Here is an 18,236-nt window from a genome sequence, read left to right on the forward strand (position 1 = left end):
TGAAGGGGAACCGTTCCTCTCAGCAGCAAACAAGTGTTTCCACAAGGGGTGATTGGCCGTGTGGAACAGCATGGCCTAGTGGAAAGAGGATGAGCCTGGGAGTCAGAGAACCTGGACTCTAATCCCGGTTCTGCCACGTGTCTGGGTGAACTTGGGCAAGTCACTTCTTTGTACCTCAGTTTCCTCATCTGTTACAATGGGGAATTCAATGCCTGCCCTCCCTCCTACTTAGACCGTTAGCCCCATGTGGGATAGGGACTGTGTCCGGCCTGGATATCTTGTATTTACCCCAGTGCCTAGTGCAATGCTTGGCACATATTAAGTACTTAATCAGTCAATGTTATTTATTGAGCACTTACTGAGTGCAGAGTTGGTAGATAAATTCCCTGCCCACAATAAGCTTACAGTCTACAAATGTGTTTTCAAAGAAAATACTTAGCTAAGTCACCATGGGGCAAAGAGTACACATGGCCAAGTGACTATGGCAGGTGTAGTGGGTTTTGGGGGGGCCCTGGAACTGAAGATTTGAAGCTCTTTAAGAGCAAACACCGTTAGTCCCACATCAATCGATCAATCATTGCTATTTAATGCCCCCTTATGGTCTGCAGAGCCCTGTACTAAGCACTTGGGATTATACAATAAAACAGTGGGTAGGCACAGTCCCTGCCCACAAGGGCTTTATAACCTAGGGGGAGATGGCCTTTTCATGTTAAGTGCTTACTATGTGCCAAGCCTTGTACTAAGCAGTGGGGCAGATACAAGATGATTGGATTGGACACAGGTGTCCCACATGGGCCTTACAGTCTAGGTAGGAGGAAGTAGAATTTAATCCCCATTTTACAGATGAGGAAACTGAGACTTAGAGAAATGGACTCGCCCAAGGTTACACCGCGCAAGTAACAGAGCAGAGATAAGAAGCCAGGTCCTCTAAATCCCAGGCCCGTGCTCTTTCCACCAGGCAGTGCTACTTCTCACTGAAATAAATTATAGATAGGAGAAATAGTAGAGTATAAGAATATTTACATAACTATTGGGGGACAGGGACAAGTATCAATGTTCTACTTCAAAACGTAGTATTCACGTTATCTCCCCTATAGGTGCTGCCTTTTTCTTCTTGCTAGAACTACTTATCCTTACTCCTCTCCCACAAAACTCCAGCTTGCACACTCCACTCCCCTCAAGGCTACCCGCTTATGAGAAGCAGCGTGGCTCAGTGGAAAGAGCCCGGGCCTGGGATCAGAGGTCATGGGTTTGAATCCCGGCTCTGCCACTTTCATTCATTCATTCAGTAGGATTTATTGAGCGCTTACTATGGGCAGAGCACTGCACTAAGCGCTTGGAATGTACACATTGGCAACAGATAGAGACGGTCCCTGCCCTTTGACGGGCTTACGGTCACTTGTCAGCTGTGCGACTGTGGGCAAGTCACTTCACTTCTCTGTGCCTCATTTACCTCATCTGTAAAATGCTCATTAAGATGGTGAGCCTCGCGTGGGACAACCTGATGACCCTGTATCTACCGCAGCGCTTAGAACAGTGCTCTGCATATAGTAAGCACTTAACAAATACCAACATTACTATTATTACTACCTACTCTCTGAGCTTCGTTCTCATCTCTCTCCCTGCTGACCTTTGCTCACATCCTCCCTCCAGCCTGGAATCCCACCCCCTTCACATCTGACAGCATTTCTCTTCCCCTCTTCAAAGTCCTTCTGAAATAAGGTCTCTTCCAGAAGGCTTTCCCCGATTAAATCTCATGGCCCTGCCCTAGTTCCTCTCTGATGACCACTTGAGCACTTCCCTGTCATCCAAGCACTTGAATACTCACTCTTTCTCCCCACCACCTCACTGAAGCACTAATATTACATATCTTTGAACTCGGCTGCTTTTGTCTTGTAAGTTATTTTAGTGTCTGTCTCCTTCACAAGTTTATGAAGTCCAGGAGGACGAGGATCACGTTTATTAACTGTATTTTACTCTCCCAAATGTCCAGTACAATGCTCTGCACAGAGTAAGAGCTCAATTACTACCATTGATTGAATGACATTGATTATTGGCGATGAGGACCAAGCTACTTAGGCTGTATTGTGCGGTAGAAACAGGCAGTAATTTTAACTATGGTTGAAACAAAGACAACCCCCATAAAGCATAAAACAAAACTGAAGCAGCATGGCCTCGTGGAAAAGAGCTCAGGCATGGGAGTTAGAGGACTGGGGTTTTAATCCTGGCTCTGCCACTATCTGCTATGTGATCTTGGGCAAATCATTTAACTTCTTTGAGCCTCAGTTCCCTCATCTGCAAAATGGGGATTCGATCCATTTCCTCCCTCCTACTTAGACTGTAAGCCTCGTGTGGGATCAGCACTTAGTACAGTGTTTGGCACATAATAAGCCACATATGGGAGGCAGCATGGCCTAGGAGTCAGAGGCCGTGTGTTCTAATCCCAGCTCGGCCACTTGTCTGCTGTGTTACCTTGGGCAAATCACTTAACTTCTCTGTACCTCACATCCCTCATCTGCAAAATGGGGATTCAACACCTGTTCTCCCTCCTACTTAGACTGTGAGCCCCATGTGGGACCTAACTATCTTGTATCTACACCAGCACTTAGTCCAATGCTTGGCATATATATACAGCGCTTAACAAAAACCAAAATTATTATTATTATTATTATTTACAAGTGCTTAACAAGTACCTCAATTATTACTATTTAACTAAAAAACGTGCAATGTTTCTGACTATCCCTGCTGTCTCTTGAGAAAGTGAATGTCAGTGAAAGCTCAGAGTGTACGTGTGTTTGTTTGCGTGCACATATACACCAGGTCTTTAGGTGTGTTCTATGTCTGTGTAGGGAGGTGGCGGGGGTGAGGAATTCGTGTGGCGTGATCTGAGTGGGTTAAATAGCCAGGATATAGACAATGAACCTTTTCAGTAGCCTGTCCAGACTAGAATTTGGCTGGCTATGGAGAGCTGTGAGGTTCCTCCATAATTTCCGCAGTCACTCCTCTCTTGCCTTTCTTCTCGAAGATACTACAGTAGCTCCTTTGAAGTCTTGTGGCGGTTCCTCAGTCTGCCATATGTTGAGAAAGAGCCTTTGCAGATGTCTGAGCATTAAGATCCCAGTTGAAACTGTTTTAATTTCTGCAGCAGTTTTGAAGTCTCTGGAGAAGATCATTTCATTTGGAAAAGGCTGGGAATTTCAGTTTTCCATATGCTATTTTCCATCGGGTGTCATCAGCTGTGGGGCTGGGGAAGTGTTTTAGAATAGGGGAATGACATGCCCCGATTGAATCTTAAACAAGTCCTAAATGTTGATTTTCTAAAAAATCAATCATATTTATTAAGTGCCCACTGAGTGTAAAACACAGTACTAATCGATCACACGTTCACTGTATGCAGAGCACTGTAGAAAGCATTTGGGAAAGCACAGCATGAAAGAATTGGAAGACTCGTTCCCTTCCCACATTGAGTTTACACTACAGCAGAAGAAATGCCCGTATCCCCTTTGCTCAAGAAGGTCACAGTCCAGTGTGGGGGGGTGGCAGGCAAAGATTATTTACAAAGACTGTGTGCAGGAGGATACAAGAGGAAATAGTTAAAATATGCAAGGTGAAAACACAGAATAAGTAATTGAATACAAAATTAGAATCCAAGAAAAAAATACACATACACATAAATCAATGCACCCGCAATCTGAATTGTGATAAAATGTTATTAGAGCTAAAGGTTAGGGTAAGCGCTGGAGTTGGATTAGTGTTAAATCAGTTCACCTTGTGTCGTATATTGGCCAGAATAGTACGAGAAACTCAGACTTTTCAGGTACCCTGCCCAGGGCACTGGAAGCAAGTATTTCTAGGAATTGAAGTCTTAGATATGTCAAGATGTTTGGAGCAATCAGTGATGAAGCTACCCATTGGGAATGACGAATGGACCTCGGGGCTGAGACTTTGTTACTGATAAACTGCATGGAGGAATTGACTGTAGTACTGGTGGGTTGGGCAATATCCCTTGCTCCTCCTTTAACTCTTGTGCCTGCTTAATGTGACATATTAAGAAGTGCATACAAAAGGTTTCTCGGGGGGGGGGGCAGGAGTTATTTACAGCTGAAGCGATCACTTAACTTCTCTGTGCAGCAGTAACCTCTTCTGCAAAATGGGGATTAAGACTGTAAGCTCCATAATAATAATAACTATTATTATTTGTTAAGAGCTTATTAGGTGCAAGACACCGTATTATGGGATGTTGGGGATGGGCTATGTCCAGTCTGATTAGCTTGTATCTACCCCAGTGCTCAGTACAGTGACTAGCACACAGTAAGTCCTTACCAAAACCATTAAAAAAAAGGTCCCCTTGAACTAGAACTTGGGAAAACAATTTCCAGAAACACTTGCAGGTTAGAAAAAAAAAAGATTCCCCTTAGACTTTAACTTCGGTATACAATTCCCAGAAACACTTGCAGGATATAATCCCTGAACTCCGCTCTCAGACCTGAAGCTGGGAACTGGGAGATGGGAGCTGCCCGAAGCATCGCTGGGGCACTTTGGAGGTAGTGTTTTCTGAACGCTGTCAGTTCCACCCCCAGGGTCCAAAAACCAGGCAGAGCTCCAGAGTCTCACTGCACCGAGGAGAGGATGGTGGAGGGGGAGGGTCTGGAATAATTGGTTAGGAACAGGAAGGGGCACTTAAGGACAGGTGAAACTTGTACAAGAGAGATGAGCTCCACCTGACCTACCAGGATACTAAGCTGCGGATAATAATAATAATAATGATAACAACAGTGGTTTTTGTTAAGCACTTACTATGTAACAGGCACCATATTAAGAGAGCTGGATCAGTACGAGACAATTAGGTTGGTCACAATCCTGTCCCACAAGGAACTCACAGTCTAGGTAGTGGGGAGATGAGGTGGTATTTATGCCCATTTTACAGATGAGGAAACTGAGGCCCAGAGAAGTTAAACAATTTTCCCAAATCCAACCGCAGGCAAGTGACAGAGTGGGATCAGAACCCAGGTCCTCCAACTCCCAGTCTTGGGCCTTTTCCACTAGGCCACGCTGCTTCTTTACAAATCTCCTAGCTGCAGTTTTTTCAGGTAGAGACTGGGGGAAAACTAGTGAGTGCAGAAGAGCACAGGGTCTAGATTGACACAACCCACAGAAAGGAGGTAGTGGCTTGAGGTAGTAGGAGGGCTGAGGGGTCTGGAGAAATCAAATGGGGCAAGTGAAAAATCGGAGAGGGAAAAGTGAACTCTTCATCAATTAGGGAAACTGACAGAGGTGGAAACCAGCAAAAAAAAAAAAGCCAAGCCAAAATACACAAATGTTTTTACATGAATGCTAAAAACCTGAGAACTATCATGGATGAATTGGAATGTGTGACCACGAGTGAGAAACGAGTGAGAAGGTGAGAACTGCCTTCCTAGAGACCTGGTAGAGGAGGGACAACAAATAGGAATTAGGCTGCCAGGTTGTAAACTTTATAAGAAGGACAGGGATGAGTGCCCAGCCTGGATTATGGCACTCTACGTGAGGTAGAACATAAGCAATAAGAACAAAGGTCCTACAGGATCAGAGGATTACTATGGAATCCCTTTAGATAGAATTTTCAAACTTTCTAAACAAAAATATTGACGATTATCTTGTGATTGGGAGGAGGAAATGTTAGATGAAGTTAGGGAAACTCTTCAACCAACATGCAGTAAGAGTGGGGGACTTTGATTAACCGCCAGACAGATGGACTCAGTAGTTCATCATGAGCAGAAAAGTGGAGGCAGCATTTTGGGATACAGTAAAAGCCTGTTTCCTAGAACAACTAGTCCTAAGACCCCTAAGGAAAGATAATGTACTGGATTTAATATTTAAGTAGTGGCAGGAGCTGGTGCGGGAGGTATATATGTCTGCAATAGTGATCACACACAATTCATCCAAATTTCACATTTTTACTGGTGAGGAAGGGCAAAGAAGCCCAAAGCAAAGATATTTTAAATTTTTTAAAAAAGGAACATTGGAAAACCATTAACCTCAATTAGGAAATGTGAAAGAAATTCTTCAAAAAATATGTAACCTACTAGAAATCTGAAGACGGTTACTAAAATGCCATTTTGGAGATCCAGGTAAGATGTGGGCTGTGGAATAAATATATCAGGTAGCAGAACAGGAACGCTCTGTGGTTTTCTGGAAGAATAGAAGAAGTTATCAGAAGGCCAAGGTCATCCTTTCAAAAATGGGATATTCCTCAAGAGAGGAGAACAGGGAAGACTATAAATAGTGGCCAATCAGATTCAAACAGGGTAACAGTTGCGATCAAAAAGTGGATTGAAGATTCCTTTCCCAGGGATGCCGAAGCTAGTAATGAAAAATTCTTCAAATAGATCAAGAGCAGGTAGCCAGCTATGGAACCGGTGGGGATTCTCGATGAGCCTTTTGTAAAAGATGCAGCTGGGATGTAAAGAAGATAGTTGAGAGACTTCAATCAATAGTTTTATTTGGTCTTTACTAGGAAGATATTGGGGGTATACCTGCAGTCAAACTGTTTTTGGAAGCAGACTGATCAGAGCGATTTGATCAAATTACTGTCTCAGCCCAGGATGGGTCTGATCAAGTTGGAAAACTGACAAATTACTGGCCCTGGATGTAATCTATTTCTAAAGGAACTTTTGGCTGGGAAACTACAGAATTCCTAAGGAAGATATGTTGCCTATCATTACAAATGACCTCTATATAGAAAAGACTGGTAGATTGTCAATGTATTCCCCATCAATAAGGATTCCAGAAATAGTCCTAAGAATTATAAAAAGTAAATCTCATCTCTGTTCCTTTAAAAAATGGTAGCGTATGCATTTAAGTTTAACCTCTGCAAGCTCTAAAGGAAAACACAACTTGTTGAGGAAAAGATAGCATGATTTCTGGAAGGGAATACCATGCCTCATTAATCAGTTGGAGATCTTTGAAGTAGGTAGTGTCAGCTTCAAACATGGAAGACAGGAAAATCTGAAGAGAGACCTGTACAGATATTTTTTATTTTTGGCAGATGCCTCAGGAGGGGGTAAAATAAACTGATCATGCACTCTAGTTTCCCAGTCCGCTAAGTGGGAGTTCCGGTTGGGGCACGCTAAGCGACTATATCTCTGCCAATCAATCACTGGTATTTATTGAGCACGTACTAAGTGCAGAGCACCATATTAAGTGCTTGGGAGAGCCCAGTACAACAGAATTAGCAGGCATGTTCCCTGTCCACACTGAGCTTACAGTCTAGAGGACAGTGAGAGGCCTCCTATCAAGCCACATTTGTTTTCTTCAAATACTCAGCTGACATCTCATACCCTGGATTAAGAATATACTAACAAATTCAGGTAAATTAAACTCAGAACATTCAGTGGAATAACATATTCTAGAAGTTGGATTATTAATAGTAGTAGTAGTACTGCTACAGCTCTGCCACTTGTCTGCTGTGTGACCTTGAGCAAGTCACTTCACTTCTCTGTGCCTCAGTTACCTCATCTGTAAAATGGGGATTGAGCCTGTGAGCCCCACGTGGTACAGGGGCTGCGTCCAACCTGACTTGCTTGGATCCACCCCAGTGTTTAGTACAGTGTCTGGAACATAGTAAGCACTTAACAAATACCATACTAGTACTAATAATAATTGTGGTTAAGTGCTTACTGTGGGCTAGGCACTGTTCTTAGCACTGGGATGAATACAAGTATATTGGATTAGACACAGTCCCTGTCCCTCATGGGGCTCACAATCTTAACCCCCGTTTTATGGATGAGGAAACTGAGACTCAGAGAAGTTAAGTGACTTTCCCAAGGTCACCCAGCTGGCAAAGTAAGGCAGGATTTCCAAGAGAGCAGTGGAAAAATAGTATCTGGCCCAAAGGTCTTTGCATTGCCTATCTTAGGGGGTAGCAGTTCCTAGAGGGGCAGGGAAAGGGGAGACAGAGGGTAGTACATAAAGTCATCCTGCCAAGGTATTAGTGACTGCCTCCATTAGCGACCGCTTCCATTTCCATGTGGCAGTTCTTAGGGCCTGTTGAGAAGCAGCGTGGCTCAGTGGAAAGAGCACGGGCTTAGGAGTCAGAGGTCATGGGTTCTAATCCCAGCTCCGCCATTTGTCAGCTGTGTGACTTTGGACAAGTCACTTCACTTCTCGGTGCTTCAGTTCCCTCATCTGTAAAATGGGGATTAAGACTGTGAGCCTCATGTGGGACAACCTACTTACCTGTACCTGAGAACAGTGCTCAGCACATAGTAAGCGCTTAACAAATACCAACATTATTATTACCTCATCTGAATCAGGAGCACCCGGGGTAGGGGGAGAGAATCAGACTCCTTGGGGGGGGGGGTTTGGGGGGACAAGGTCCAGGGTTGTGCCAGCTCAGAACCTGAAACTGCCACCATGGATACTGACACCGACTTGGCACGTGCTTCCTCCTCAGATGAGCCCTGAAATATACCATGTTGCTAATGGCCAGTTTATAAAGCGAGGGAAGCAAATCCTGCATTTTGCTGCGGAGGTTGTCTTGCTCAAACTACTTCCTAGGCCCCCATCTACTATGGGCCGACTCTTGCCTTTCTGGGGTCAGTCAGTAGTATTTTCTAAGCTGCTTCTGTGAGCAAATCACTGTACCGAGTCCTGGGAAGTAATCTCAAACGATCAATCGGATTTATTGAGCGCTTACTATGCGTAGAGCACTGTACTGAAGTGCTTGAGAGAGTACAATAAATAGAGTTGGTAGACAGGTTCCTAATCCACAAAGAGCTGACAGTCTAGAGGAGAAGACACATTAACATAAACACATTAAATTTTGGATATGTACAAGTGCTGTGAGGCTGAGGGAGGAGTGAGTAAAGGGTGCAATTCCAAGTGAAAGGGCAATGCAGAAGGGAGTGGGAGAAGAGGAAATGAGGGCTTAATCGGGGAAGCTTTGAAGGTGGGGAGAGTGATCACCTGTTGGATATGGAGAGGGAGGGAGTTCCAGGCCAGAGGCAGGATGTAGGTTAGGGGCTGGTGGCAAGATAGATAAGATTGAGGTACAGTGAGTAAATCGGCATGAGAAGAGCAGAGTAAGGACTGGGTTGTAGTAGGAAAGCAGAGAGGTAAGGCAGGAGGGGACAACGTAGCCAAGAATAGAGTAGTAATTATATTTATTAAGAGTTTACTGCACACAGGGCGTTGTACAAAGCAGTGGGTAAGAATATAGATGGGAATTTCATGGCTGAAGACTGTGGCCACTGTGAATGCTGAAGCTCAGCCACAGCTTTCCCAAGGTTTTCTGGAGGCAGTGCCAGGCTGCAGATGCTTTTCTCCTTCCCAGTATTGTGATGCAGGACAGGTCGGGATGGACACTCTGTGGGGACACCGAGGAGAACCGGTGGGGGTCCTGGAGAGGTGGTTTGGGGGATCCGGTGTAGTCAATCATATTTACTGAGCGCTTATTGTGTGCAGAGAACTGTATTAAACACTCAGTAGAGTACAATACAACAATATGAGACACATTCCCTGCCCACAGTGAGCTGACAGTCTCGAGAAGGAGCTTAGGATTCAGGTGTCACTCAGTACACTCCTTTGATCGACTGATTGAAAGGCTTGAAAGAGCTCACTGGACTGCAAGTCACCATTCTGGGTCTTTTCGGCCCCACTCTGGAAACTCTTGGGTCTGGTAGGGTCCAGCTAAAGCACAGGCCTGGGAGTCAGAAGGGCCTGGGTAAGCTCGCTGTGGGCAGGGACTGTGTCTGCTTTTTGTTGTATTGTACTCTCCCAAGCGCTTAGCTCTGCACATAGTAAGCACTCAATAAATACAATCGAATGAATGAATGAATGAATGAACAAACAATCCTCGCTCTGCCACTTGTCTGCTGTGTGTGACCTTGGGCCGGTCATTACACTTCTCTGTGCCTCAGTTCCCTCATCTATAAAATGGGGATTAAAATTGTGAACCCTATATGGGACAGCAACTGTGTCCAACCCGATCAGCTTGTATCCAACCCCAGCACTTATTCCAGGGCCTGGTACAGAGTAAGCGCTTAATAAATACCATTTAAAAAAAAAGATATGAATAGCAGAGGCAGTCACACTCAAAAAGCTAAGGGACCCATTGTCTATAGAGTGATGTCTATGTCTGTCCCTAAGTCATTCAACCTAATTGCCTCTCATTGACTGGCCAACCCACTGACTGCTGCAGCTGAGCCGACCTCAAAGCCACTTTCAGCTCCTTGAACCTGCCATTTTTCCAGTCGAGGCTCCCACACACTTCTCCTATCAATGGCATCAGCAAAAAGCCTTCAGCTTCTTCTGATCTCCTGCCTGGGATCTTCTCCTGGCTCCAGCCACCATCCTCATTCAGCTGATTCTCTTCCTAAGCAGCCCCTGCCTCTCCTCGCCACTGCTCCAGAAATCATTCATTCACTGTCATATTTTTTGAGAGCTTACTCTGTGCCAAGCACTGGATTCTTAACATCAGAAATGCAGCAGGCTCTGGACTGTAAGGTCTTTGTGGGAGGAATCATCTCTGAGCAGGGATCATCTCTATCAACTCTATTGAAACAGCATGGCTCAGTGGAAAGAGCACGGGCTTAGGAGTCAGAGGTCATGGGTTCTAATCCTGGCTCTGCCACCTGCCAGCTGTGTGATTTTGGGTAAGTCACTTAACTTCTCCGTGCCTCAGTTCCCTCATCTGTAAAATGGGGATTAAGACTGTGAGCCTCATGCGAGACAACCTGATTACCCTGTATCTACCCCAGTGCTTAGAACAGTGCTCGGCACATAGTAAGCACTTAACAAATACCAACATTATTATTATTACTCTGAATACAGTGGGTGTTCAATTAATACCTTTGATTGATTGATTGGCAAAACAGCCCTCTTATGAATCAGGACACTAATTGCACCTGGGTATTGTTCCTTTCAGATGGATGAAATCAAGGCAAAGGATAGGATCATCTTCTCCCTGGAGAAAGAACTGGAAACTCAAACGGGCTATGTGCAGAAACTCCAGCTGCAGAAGGAAGCTCTGGACGAACAGCTCTTCCTGGTCAAGGAAGCCGAGTGCAACATGAGTAGTCCCAAGCGGGAGATCCCGGGAAGGGCAGGAGATGGCTCCGAGCACTGCAGCAGCCCGGTAAGTCTGATGTCACAGAAGGAAAATCTTCAGGCCCAGTCTGTCGCTCTGCCTGTGAAGTGTTCTTGTTCCTTTTTTTTAATGGTATCTGTTAAGTGCTTACCATGTGCCAGACACCATGCTAAGCTCTGGGGCAGATACAACTATTCAGGTTGGACACAGTCCATGTCCCACACGGGGCTCACAGTCTTCATCCCCATTTGACCTTTGAGGGAACTGAGGCATAGAGAAGTGAGGTGACTTGCCCAAGGTCGTACAGCAGACAAGTAGCGGAGCTGGGATTAGAACCCAGGTCCTTCTGACTCCAATGCTCTATCCTTCCTATTTGGAGCTATTCACTAAGATGTCATGAATAATGCAGTGACTTTAAAAGTGACATGCTGGAAATGAGTATTGCATGTTGGTATTCAACCTCCACTTTCCAAAATGTTTAATATCCTACAAGATGTAAATGAGTATGCGGTAAATATAAAACCTATTATTCAGGTGGTGATTTATGGCACCTCACATTTTCCAGGCGGGGTAGGTGAGCAAGTCTGCCAAAATCTGAAAGCTCAGAATGGGAAAACAATTCAACCTCCCATTCACCTTTCCTCACCCTTCTTGGGAGTTTGGCGATTTGTCTCCCACCTTAGATCACCTTCCTTCTAGCTACTCCTTTCTCAACCTTTCCCTTTGTTTCCTTACCTGCTAGGCTTCAACCTTTATCTTGTGACTCACTCTTGTTTTAAGCACAGAAGGAGACCGGTAGGCTCAGACTATGGGGGAAGCATCAGAGTGTGAGACTGTCAGAGACACTGAGAAACCTAGGCAGGCAGAGATGTTCAGAGACATCGCCCCAATGGGGGCGAGATAGAGATACAAACACCTTGAGGAACCTGAAAGTAAAAATCCTGCCCTATCCCCCATTTTTCAGCAATAACCCTACCCTTACTATTAGGAGGAAAGATTTTGGTAAATACAAGGTATTATTATCTCACTTTAACTTCATTATTACATCAGCACATCGAAACATGTTTCAACTCCATCATTACACGATCACATTTAAACTCAAGATGCTATCATGTTTATCCTGAATATTGATTTTCAGAAGAATATCCATCCATTAACAGCAATTGTTTAATATCCACCCGGTGAGGAACCCTGCATGCCTAAGCCTATGTGCCGTTTGGCTCCATTTCCTGTACAATGTGCCACACAACCCTTTGCATGGGCCTAGTGGAAAAACCTTGGGAGTCAGAAGATCTGGGTTCTAACCCCAGATCCACCTTTTGTCTGCCGTTGGGCAAGTCATTGAAGTTATCCAGAGTTACAGGTGGTCTTACCTGTAAAATGGGGGAGTAAATACCTATTCTCCCTCTTCCTTAGACTGTGAGCCCCATGTGGGACAGGGCGTTTGCCCAATCTGCTTATATTGTATCAGCCCAGGGTTTATCAAATTGCTTGGCCCATAGTAAGTGGTTAACAGATATCACCATGATTATTAGGACCACGGGGCTCACTAGACTTTGGGCCCCATGGAGAACAGGGACTGTGTCTGACCTAATTAATGTGTTTGTACCCAGCACTTAGTACAGTATTTGACACATAGTATGCACTTAACAAATTCCCAGTTATTATTAGAAATTATTGTTATTATTATTTGAATATGTCATGGGTGGCTCATCCTGACCTGAGATTGGCAGCAGGGGAGAACTGTGGTTGAGGATGACAGGCAGGAGGGTGAGCAGGGTGGTCTTCCTTCTGGTCCCCCGAGCCTTGGGGCCTGCCCCCCACCTGGAAGAAGAGAAGACCACCAGGCCAAGAGATCTCTAAATGGATTCCTTTTCCAGAGAGATAATTCAGCATTTTCCAAAGAGAAAGCATTTCATTTTTTCCAATTTCAGGATTTACGAAGGAATCAGAAGAGGATGGCCGAGTTGAACGCCACTATACGGAAACTTGAGGACAGGAACACGCTGCTTGGGGACGAAAGGAACGAATTGGTGGGTGTCAATCAGGGCTTATCAGGGCTTCTTTCCCAAGCCTTATCATTTCAGACTGTCTTAGCTTGATCTCAAGAGACCCAACAACGTTTCTGAGATCATGTAAGATTCTATGTCCAATTACAAAGCCTCCAAATCAAAAAGCCCCAGCTTCCCAGGATATAGGACCAACAGGGCCCTAAGTGAAGGAGGGGAAGGGTGATGAGGAGGGGAAGGAGATGAGGGGAAGGGGAAAGAAAGGCCCTTCATTTTCTCCCTCTCTGGTCACCTCCTTGAAATCACTGAGAGGACAGGGAGTCCACGCAGTTCTACCATATGCCGGCCAAGATTGCATTTTTCGAAGCCGTGTGTCCAGGATGAAAACAGCAGCCAGGAGGAATCCTGCTCCATTTCTTTCTTTAGGTGCAGTTCTCTAAAACTAGGCTCTAGAGAGACTAAATAATTCAAGAAGAAGCTTAATAACCAGCTGGTTCGTCTATTGAGAACAACAATAATTTGTATTGCAGATAATCAGATGCATTATTTAAAGGATACTGTTGTGTAGACTTCTGAGCTCATCTCCTCGTCATTTTTCAGAACTCAAAGGGGTGATGGACATTGAAAAGAGAAATCTTCGTATTCTATTCTGGGAATCAGGGTTTGCAGAAATACCTCTCTGCTGTTGGAGGTGACTGCTGAGAAGCCTCCCCATCTCAGCAGGCTTGCTGTCAGACAGCAGAGAAGCCAAAGTTTTGAAAGACTCTGCAAAGCTCGCTTGCTAAAACCTCTGTTTATCCAAACATAAATGCCCTTCAAGACTTGGCCATTAAGAGGAGTGCTCTCTGACCTTTGTTTGGCTTAGAAGAGACCGAACCATCATCATTCTGCCTGGTTTTGGAGCCAGTGCCCTAAGGGTGATAAAGAACCACTGCCCCTATTTCCTCCAGTTATTGGGGTGCAACCGTGATATTCACCTATAGTTTTTTGGGCCGGGCAAGACCCAAGCGCTTCTGAGCAGGACAGGAAAGGTTGAAAATCAGGTCTTTCTGTCAAATTAGCTCTTTGAAGCCTGCCTGCCAACCTCATATCCCTACCTAGGAATTTAAAGTGAACCATCTTTCCCTCTGGTGCCCAGGTAACCCTGGGTTGGGAAGGCCTAGTGACTGCTAGGAATTCTTCCCAATATAGTCCCCCTGAAGTGCTTCCTCTTCACTCCCTGGGGCATAGGGTTTGGCACAGAGGAAAGGAGAGGACAGTGTGTTTTTTTCTCTCAAAACTGTCATATATTCTCAGCTAAAACGTGTCCGAGAAACTGAGAAACAATGCAAGCCTCTCCTGGAAAGGAACAAGTGCCTCACCCGGAGAACCGACGAGCTCACACAGGCTTTACAGCGCACGGAAGAGAAGCTGAAAGCCCTCGCTAAGGAAAACTCGGAAATGGTTCGTATCCGAGAGCCAACCTGTGGACACCCGCTCTCCTCATTGTGGTCCTTCATTGGTCAGAGGGAATAAATGCATACTTCAGAGAGATTTCCATTTCCCGGATTAGAGCTCAGAAGGGACCTTTTGGCTAACGTGCATGGAGTTCCTAAATTGGCAGTGTGGTGAGAATCTCCACTTAAGTGCCCACAGATGCTGCAGAAAATGCATGGGAGAACTCCAAAGGAAATTAGATCCCAACTGTGCCCTGAGTAAGGCTTTTAGTGGGGCAGGTCAGCAGAGTGGGCAGGGTGGCCATTTGCCCAGTTTGAAATCAGACAGTCCAGTTTTAGCCAATCTGTCCCCTGTTTGGTGACTGATATGGCCCGGGGACATCTGCATTTTTATTTCCAGTGCCCGGCTTCCTTCCACGTCAACTTCTAGAGCTCAGGAGCAGCACTGGAGTGTACGGCACCGGTGAGAAGCAGCATGGCGTAGTGGGTAGAGCATGAGCCTGGGAGTCAGAGGTCATGGGTTCTAATCCTGACTCCTTGCCCCTTGTCTGCTCGTGACCTCGGGCAAGTCACTTTCCTTCTCTGTACCTTAGTTACCACATCTGTAAAATCAGGATAGAGACTCTGAGCCCCACGTGGGACAGGGACTGTATCCAACCCTATTTGCTTGTAAACACCCCAGCGCTTAGTATAGTACCTAGCACATAGTAAGTGCTTGACAAATACTACAGTTATTATTAATTATTATTATTATTATTAGGGGGTCCAGGGAGGAGAAAGCATTGACTCTGGAGTGAGGAAGGATGACAGGGGTACCTAGATGGTGGGCTCCAGGAGTCATAAGCCTCTGCAAATTACTTTTTCCCATGTCCCCGTGACACCTCTGTATGTAACACACATCTGCTGCTTCCGGGTTGGCAAAAGGGCATCTGGTATACTCCAGTGCCATTGATCGTCACTCTAGGATTTGGTCAGGGACTCTCTCTTTGGGAATCTGCTTTTTGAGCTTCCAGCTGAGCAGCATGTGGACAGGAACTCAGCAAGCACTCTGCCTAACCAGGTCTGTGCTTGTTCCCCGTGATGATTTCTGGTAGTTCCCATCGGCTCATCTTCCTGCAGCAGTGAGTGCAGTTGAAGGGGTCTAAATTACCCAGTAAAGCCTTGACTAGTTCCAGGCCAGAAGAATCCACCCAGAACTACTGCCTGGTTGATGTTAATGGTAATAATTCCGGTATAGTTAAGAATTTACTATGTGCCAAGCACTATACTAAGCACTGATACAAGATAATCAGGTCCTCACGTGGGGCTCACAGTCCAAGTAGAGGAGAGAGGAATTATTGAATCCCCATTTTGCAGGTAAGGGAACTGAGGTACAGAGAAGTTAAGCGACATGCCCGAAGTCACACAGCAGGTAAATGGCAGAGCTGGGATTACAACCCAGGTCCTACGACTCCCAGGACCGTGTTCTTTCCACTAGGCCATGCTGCTTCCCCAGTACATAGTACTAATACATAGCAGGCATGCTTTAAGATCTCAAAGCTGTGTTTCTTTTCATTCTTTTTGGTCTTACACAGAGAGACAAAATAGCATCACACCCACCTCTGAAGAAATTGAAGTCTCTAAATGACTTAGATCAAGCTAATGACGATCAAGAGACAGAGTTCTTAAAACTACAGGTTATCGAACAGCAGAACATCATTGATGAATTAACGCGGGTAAGTCTCAAACTGGAATCATCCTCCTCATCATCATCTTCACCCTCCTCATCTGTAACATCCACCAGAGTGTAAACTCCTTGTGGGCAGTGAACACGTCACTTCTTTATTCTGTACTTTCCCAACCCCTAGTACAGTGCACTGAACCAAGCGGGTGCTCAATAAATAGTACTGACACTGCTACTCTTCTGCCAATAATGCCTGAGCAAATACTATTGACAATGCTCTATACTAGACACCGCTAGACTAAACGCCTTGGGAAAGAACGGGACTTCTGCCCCTGAAACTGATGAGTTAAAATGGAAGTAGACGAAAACTCTAAAAGTATCTTGATCAGAGAAGATTGTGGCTCAGTGGAAAAAGCACAGGCCTGGGAATCGGCCATCTCAGTTCTAGTTCCGACTCTGCCATTAGCCAGTGTCCATGTCTGAAAGTCACTTTGCTGTACTGGACCTCACTTTCCTCAACAATAATATGGGTTTGAATACTTATTTTCCCTCACAGACTGTGAGTCCTGTGAAACCGAGATTCTGTCTGATCTGATGGTATTGTGTCTGTTCAGTACAGTTGTTTGGCACATAATTAGTGCTGAATAAATACCATAATCATTTCTATTAGCTTGTAACTCCCCACATTTGAATGTTCATTTATGTAGGAACTTTTTTTCCTTCTGTGACCCTTGCTTACGAATCTGATGGATTATTCTCATAATAATAATAATGATATTAATCTAATTGTATTTGCCAAGCACTTTGTTAGATAATAATAATATAATAATAATTATGGATTTTGCTTAATGCTTACTATGTGCCAGGCACTATACTAAGTGCTGGGGTGGACACAAGCAAATCAGGTTGGACACAGTCCTTTTCCCAGGTGGAGCTCACGGTCTCAATCCCCATTTTACAGATGAGGGAACTGAGGCACAGAGAAGTGAATGACTTGTTCAAGGTCACACAGCAGACAAGTGACAGAGCTGGGATTAGAACCCATGACCTTCTGATTCCCAGACCTGTGCTCTATCCACTACACCTAGCTGCTTCTCCACTCTAAGTTCCTTAAGGGAAGGGATCATGTACACCAACTCTTATTACTTCACTCTTCTAAGCATTGGGCATAGTGCCCTGCACCCAGAAAGGATTCAGTTAATATCACCGATTCATTACATAATGAGCAGGGCTGCACAAATCATTATCACTTTCTTAGCTCAGGTTCTTGGTTATGAAATCTTGGGGTTGAGGTTTGTCCAGCATTCCTGATGGAACTATGTGCCAAGCACAGGAAAATCAGTTTGGAGCCAATCCTTGTCCCACATGGGGTTCAGAGTCTGAGAGGTAGGGGGAGTACGTATTTTATTTCTATTTTACATCTGAAGAAACTGAGGCCCAGAGAGGGTAAAGGTCAAAGAGCAAGTCAGTGGCAGGATTGGGATTAGAACCTGAGTCTCCTAACTCTAAGGAATATACTCTTTCCATGGGACTACACTGTCTCCTATCTGAGGGAATAGTGTTCTGACCCTTCCCGGGAATCCTGAGCACATTCCTGGCCTGAACATGGGCAGAAAAGAACTAATGAATCAATCGATCAATCGTATTTATTGAGAGCTTTACTGTGTGCAGAACACTGTACTATTAGATCTCCACACTGCCTTTATCACATTGACTTGTAATCTCTTGCCTGGCGAAGTTTTCGGTTATTGATTCCTGCCTGAAAGGGGTTTACATCATCCCAGAGCCCCTTCCCCGGGGTGTGTCGATGACTTGTGGGAGTGTTCAGTTCAAGTAGCCCTGTTGGCAGTTTCCCCACTAGGACAGAAAACCTGGAGAGCCATTTCTAAGCTGGAAGAAAATCAGGTATTAAAAAACCATCAATTCCCCAATGGGGTGACCAGGGCCAGGTTCAGATGACACGCAAGGTATGCAGTTAAAAATCTGAAAAATCCCCAGCCTGATGCAAAAGTGCCACCTGTGCTCACGGGGACATGGGAGGAGAAGGGCATAGCGCTGAA

At 45.1% G+C, this 18,236-nt stretch overlaps 1 protein-coding gene across 3 annotated transcripts in view; it reads left to right on the top strand.

Moving 5' to 3' along the window:
- Window positions 1-18,236, top strand: part of JAKMIP2 (janus kinase and microtubule interacting protein 2) — a 122,377-nt gene that overhangs the window by 45,116 nt on the left and 59,025 nt on the right. For all 3 annotated transcript variants that reach the window (XM_029052024.2, XM_001511452.5, XM_029052028.2), the window contains exons 4-7: window positions 10,907-11,116; window positions 13,003-13,101; window positions 14,374-14,520; window positions 16,088-16,228. In XM_029052024.2, coding sequence (XP_028907857.1) covers window positions 10,907-11,116; window positions 13,003-13,101; window positions 14,374-14,520; window positions 16,088-16,228 — 597 coding nt within the window. The remainder of the gene's footprint in view (window positions 1-10,906; window positions 11,117-13,002; window positions 13,102-14,373; window positions 14,521-16,087; window positions 16,229-18,236) is intronic.

This window comes from Ornithorhynchus anatinus, chromosome X1, assembly GCF_004115215.2.
Source record: "Ornithorhynchus anatinus isolate Pmale09 chromosome X1, mOrnAna1.pri.v4, whole genome shotgun sequence".
Lineage (NCBI taxonomy): Eukaryota > Metazoa > Chordata > Mammalia > Monotremata > Ornithorhynchidae > Ornithorhynchus > Ornithorhynchus anatinus.